This window comes from Camelina sativa, chromosome 7 (assembly GCF_000633955.1).
Source record: "Camelina sativa cultivar DH55 chromosome 7, Cs, whole genome shotgun sequence".
In the NCBI taxonomy this organism is placed as follows: domain Eukaryota; kingdom Viridiplantae; phylum Streptophyta; class Magnoliopsida; order Brassicales; family Brassicaceae; genus Camelina; species Camelina sativa.
Window position 1 is genome coordinate 5,893,287 of NC_025691.1, and position 6,000 is coordinate 5,899,286.

The window sequence follows — 6,000 nt, forward strand, 5'->3', positions numbered from 1 at the left end:
TCCAACAACATGGGATTCCACAATTAATCTCTTGTCCACATACACCACATCAAAATGGTCTAGTAGAACGAAAACATACACATCTGATTGAACTAGGCCTAGCGATGATGTGCAAGAGTCGAGTACCTTATCAATACTGGGTTGAAGCTTTCTTCACGACGAACTTTCTCATTAACCTGCTGCTAATCTCCACTCTGTCCGATAATCGTAGCCCCTATGAAGCCTTGCATGGTCACAAACCCAATTATACGTCATTACAGGTGTTTGGTTGTGCATGTTACCCTACACTCCGAGACTATGTTCACAACAATTTTGATCCACGGTGGTTGAAATGTGTCTTTCTCGGATATAATGAAAAGTATAAAGGATACATGTGCTTACTCATCTCTAATGGGCGTGTCTACATTAGTCGACATGTCTTGTTTGCGGAACAAGAATTCCCTTTTCACACCGTATCTCCCTCTGAGCAGACTCTGTGTACACCACTCCTGCAAGCCTGGAACAAAAGCTTTGTCAATCAGAAACCTACAGAAACACAAGAACAATCTTCAATCAAGTCAAATTATGTCAATGGCACATTTCCTCATCCTGATCAGTTTACTTACAATGAAGAAGACTTCCCACCGTTTCTGACTTCAGTTTCACCTCCTGTGGTTGATAAGGAGAGTTCTGGGTGTACGGCAGGCTCTGATCCTGTTCCTATAGGCAACAACTCTCCTTCATCTTCACACTCTGAGGATGACTCTGATGATGTGTCTCCCTCTGTCTCAACTGATACTTCGACGGCTGATAATGTTACTGACACAACTCCTCAGGAATCTACTCAAATGACTTTACCGATTGAAGACTCGTCTCCTGCACCCACAGTTGTATCCACACCAGGTCACAAGATGGTCACAAGAGCAAAAGCAGGAATAAGAAAACCTAATCCACGGTATGTTTTATTTACCTCTAAAGTCTCCAATCCAGAGCCAAAGACGGTTAGTGCTGCTCTCAAACATCCTGGCTGGAATGGTGCTATGGATGAAGAATATGGTAATTGTGATGAAGCAGGAATGTGGACTCTTGTTCCTCGAACACCTGACATGCATGTGCTAGGTAATAAGTGGGTATTCAGGACAAAACTCAAATCAGATGGCTCACTCGATAAATTAAAAGCAAGAATAGTGGCAAAAGGCTATGTCCAGGAAGAAGGTATAGATTACCTTGAAACTTACAGTCTAGTTGTGAGAACAGCAATAGTAAGATCTGTTCTTCATGCGGCAACTGTTATGGGTTGGGAAATCAAGAAAATGGATGTGAAGAATGCATTCTTGCATGGCGATTTGACAGAAACGGTTTATATGACTCAACTGGCTGGCTTTGTTGATCCTGCAAAACCAGATTATGTCTGTCATCTACACAAAGCACTCTACGGTCTAAAGCAAGCACCGAGAGCATGGTTTGATAAGTTCAGTACCTTTCTTCTTGAGTTTGGCTTCTGCTGCAGCAAGTCTGACCCCTCATTATTTTATTACTTCAGGGGAAAGGATATCATCTTTCTGCTTCTCTATGTCGATGATATGGCTATAACTGGAAACAACTCACAAGCATTAGAGACATTACTCAATGAGCTAAACAAACGATTTAGGATGAAAGATTTGGGGCAACTTAGCTATTTTTTGGGAATCTAAGCTCAGTTTCATCCGGCTGGGCTGTTCCTCTCACAACAAAAGTATGCAGAGGATTTACTTGTTGTCGCGGGGATGACTGACTGTGCCCCAATGCCAACTCCTCTGCCACAAACACTCGGCCAAATCAAGCATCCGCAACCACTCTTTGAAAATCCCACTTACTTTCGTCGTTTGGCAGGCAAACTTCAATACCTTACACTGACTCGACCAGACATCCATTTTGCTGTCAACTTCGTTTGTCAGAGGATGCATGAACCGACAGTCTCCAACTTCCACCTCCTGAAATGAATTCTCAGATATGTTAAAGGGACAGTCACGATGGGTATCTCTTTCAATAAAAACACATATTTCAGACTACAAGTCTATAGTGACAGTGATTATGGAGGCTGCAAAACTACAAGTCGATCTACAGGTGGTTTTTGCACCTTCTTAGGAAGTAATATCATTTCATGGCAATCACAAAAGCAAAACACTGTCTCCAAGAGCTCTACAGAAGCAAAATATAGAGCTATGTCTGAAACTGCATCTGAGATTACCTGGTTTTATAAAATCATGAAGGAACTGGGGATCCCTTTGCATCGTACTCCAGATCTCTACTGTGACAATCTCTCAGCGGTGTATCTCTCGGCGAATCCAGCTTTCCATAAGCGTACCAAGCACTTCTTGACCCATTACCACTACGTTCGTGAGCAGGTTGCTCTTGGTAACATCGTTGTCACTCACATCCACAATCAGTTCCAAATCGCGGATATCTTCACCAAATCATTACCACCAGGACCCTTCGCTGCTCTTTGATCCAAACTCGGTGTCGTTGTTCCACCCACGCCAAGTTTGCGGGGGGCTAATAGACGATCTGAGTTCCATCAGTTGGTCAACTCAGAGAAAGACAAAAGAGAGGACAAAAGAGAATCGGAGAAAGCAACCCTAGAATTCTCTTTGGACAGCAACAAGACAAAACCAAAAGATAGTGGGCCAAAGATGGTTTGGAAGCCTAAGTCCGTTGAGAAGAAGCCAGAGCCCATCAAGCAAAAAGAGTCCATTAATGAAGTCTCAAGCCCACATACAAATCAAGACAAAGAGAAGAAGAATCTAGATGGGAAGGAGGAAGTTGTCAAGCAATGTCTCAAAAGCAAAAGTAATCACAGCTGTTCCAATGGAGAAATTGTGTTGACCAATAGGTTCAAAGGTTTAGAGGTAGAGGTGACATGTTAAGCCTAATCCTCTTAGTATAAATATGAACAGTATTGTAACCAAGAACTTAAGAAGAAAATAATAACAAAGTCATGAACTTATCTTCTTCATTTTGAATGTTGATTCTACTATCTTATCAGCGGCGGCTTCACATTGTAAATAGACCATCTCGACCTCTTCCTCTCCTTTGAACTGTGACTCGGTCTGGTGGTCTCTAAGCGCTAGGATATGCTGAATCTTTTGAACATTATTCACACGCCTCCTCCTCTCTGCGAACCTTCTCGACTCCAGTATTGATCTCCATTGGGTTGAGACGGTTTTGAATCTGAGGATGGATCTCAAAGGTAGTCGCCAGATCTCTTCTGTTAGATTCATAACAATGTTTTTGGTATGTTCGGAAATTTTCACCCTCACATATCTTTTTTTTATATTCTGGAATCTGGAATTGAATTGGGAAAAATAAATATTTATTTACATCTTTAAATATTATTTTCTTGTTTTTTACGACACATAGATAAATCTATTTTTGACAAAAGAAAAAAGAATATGAATACAACTTCGTGTTGTCTTTCGAAATTTGGGTTGAGGATTTCCATACTGCAGCTACACACCTCCTTAACATCCTTCTATCAAAGGCAATCAAGGATTGTATCCCTTTTACGTTATTGTTTACTCGACCACAAAGCTCTATCTATATATTGTATTCTTGAATCTTTTGATAGTATTTAATTTAAACTATGTCTTGGTAAAAAATGAATAAGGGGAAGTAAAAAAATAAAACGATGAGGTGGTCCAATCTAAATGCTGAAAACACACAGGGCAACGAATTCAAAACGCTCGTGCATCTCTTGTCTCTTTCTATTTCTTCTCTCTTATCAACTTTTGCTTCTCTCTATTTGCATACTTCCCGTCTTCTCTCTCCCGCTATCATTTTTCTCCTCCTCGGACTTGTTTTATCTGTATGACAAGAGATCTACTTTAGATATCATATGAGATACAAAGAAGGATACCTTTTTTTTTTTGTCAAACACAAAGAAGGATACCTATTATCTATTTGATATAGCTTAAGTGGCAATTGTGTTGATGAAAATCCGATCCATAAAACCAACAAATATTTTGGCGGATAAAAAAGAGTACATTTTGGATGATTTTACAAATGAATTATTTGATAATTTAATAGTTCCTTTCGAAAATAATCAAAATTTTATTTATTTGCAGACTAATTAATTAGCAAAATTACCAATATAAAGTTTAACCAAACAAAATTTGCTTGTCAAAATGTTATCCATTTTATAGTGCCCAACTACAGACATGTTCAAAATAAATATATTGATAAAGAGACATGTTCAAAATTTAAAATGAAATCAATTTGTTTTATATAATAAACATAACGTTAACCAAAATACAATGTTGCTACAAACTGATCACCACCCAATTTTTTTAAAACGACAAAAAAAAATGTTTAAGAATGATATAGATTGTGAGCTTGAAAGAAATGAATTAATTAAACCCATTACTGTACAGCCACAAACCGACTACCAACGCTTTAATTTATCCGCCTCTACCGGTCTTCCATACTTAATTTTTTCTTTCTAATCTGTTTTAAAATTTATTTGTCTTTGGATTCGATGGAAATGGCATTGCAATGTTTTTGTTTTGTGAGAAGGTTTCGTAGTACAAAATTTTCATCTCTCAAAATCTTGTATCTTCATTCTTCATGACAAAACCAAATCATACACTATGGGACTCTTAAAAAGAGCTTTTAGCAAAATAACCCAAAAAATGGATGAAAAACTAATCGATTAAAAGAAATCATACACCATTACGGGACTTTTTTTTTCGGGGGTTAGACCTTCTCCATCGGTAGTCTCTTAGAGGTATTCATATTGTTTTGGAGAAAAAAAATAATTTAGAAAAAAAAAAGCTAAGGGAGGTTGTTATATAGTATACTCATCTTTGTTCTAAGAGGCGCTACGTGTCGTTTTTGCGTTGGCCAAAAAAAAAATACAAAAGGGAAATTTTTTCATGGGAAGCTCGATTATTATTTACTTTCGTCTCTCTCTCTCTTTCTCTGGCGATCACAGTCCCGAAACAAGAAAAGATGGAATTTGGAATCGAAGGATCATGAATCAAGGGAAGGTGTTTGGACGAAGGATATGGAGATGTGTAGCGGAGACGATTGACTCGGCGGAGGCCAATCGCGATAGATAGAATCTGCTAAAACCCTAAATAGCTTCACCGTCGTTTGTTATTCTTTCTCCGCGCCGTGTTCTCTATAATCTCAGGTGAAGGCTTCTTCGATTTGAATTTTGTTTTCCTAAAAAATCTTTTAAGATTTATCTCTATCTTCCGCTGTTTCCGTTCTATCGTGCACCATAGATGAGGCAGGGGGCTGACCAGAATTAGTCAGGATTTAATGGGTTTTTTTAATTGTAATTGAGTTGTTTGATTTGTTTAGGTGATAAGGATCAAAATGGAGCTCAGTTCAGAAAAGTTAATTGGGAAATCTGCGAAAACTGCTGCTAAAATCGAAAAGGTAAGTTTACTCCTTCATTCAGCTCTGTGTGGATCTTGTTTGACAAACAATGTTTGTCCCTTTTTTAGCTATCAAGTCTTTATTAGCTATCAAATATGAGTCCCTTTTTTTCAAGGCTTTTCCTGGCTTGAATGACCTGGTTTTTCATGTTTTGCTGTCTTTGTGATCCTTTATTTGCTTTTCAAAACCTTCCTTTATGTTATTTTCATAATGTTTTGCTCTTTCTGATATTTCAGAGTCAATAAAGGTAACAAATGAAGCCTTTTTCTCACCTTTATGGATTTTGTTAGAAGGATCTCTGTTATACTTGCATTAAGAAAAAAATTGATCTAGAGCAGTTAGAATCATAATCACAGAAAATCGTTTTGATTCCCAACTTGATTTTTAATGTCTTAGGTGACATCAAAAACCGAGTCAAACAAAAATGCAGGCAACGCTATCCTATATGAATGCGTTCAAACGATAATGAGCATTGAAGAAAATGGTGGCTTACGAGTCCTTGCAATCAATATCTTGGGAAAATTTTTGTCCAACCGAGATAATAACATCAGGTTTTTATCGAGTACCACCATTGTTTGAGTTTTCTGTAACCTTATCTCT

General features: G+C 38.0%; 1 protein-coding gene across 1 annotated transcript in view; it reads left to right on the plus strand.

Moving 5' to 3' along the window:
• LOC109125402 (nucleosome assembly protein 1;3-like) overlaps window positions 2,652-6,000 on the plus strand; it is a 4,982-nt gene continuing 1,633 nt past the window's right edge. The window contains exons 1-2 of the mRNA XM_019227008.1: window positions 2,652-2,873; window positions 5,323-5,400. Coding sequence (XP_019082553.1) covers window positions 2,652-2,873; window positions 5,323-5,400 — 300 coding nt within the window. The remainder of the gene's footprint in view (window positions 2,874-5,322; window positions 5,401-6,000) is intronic.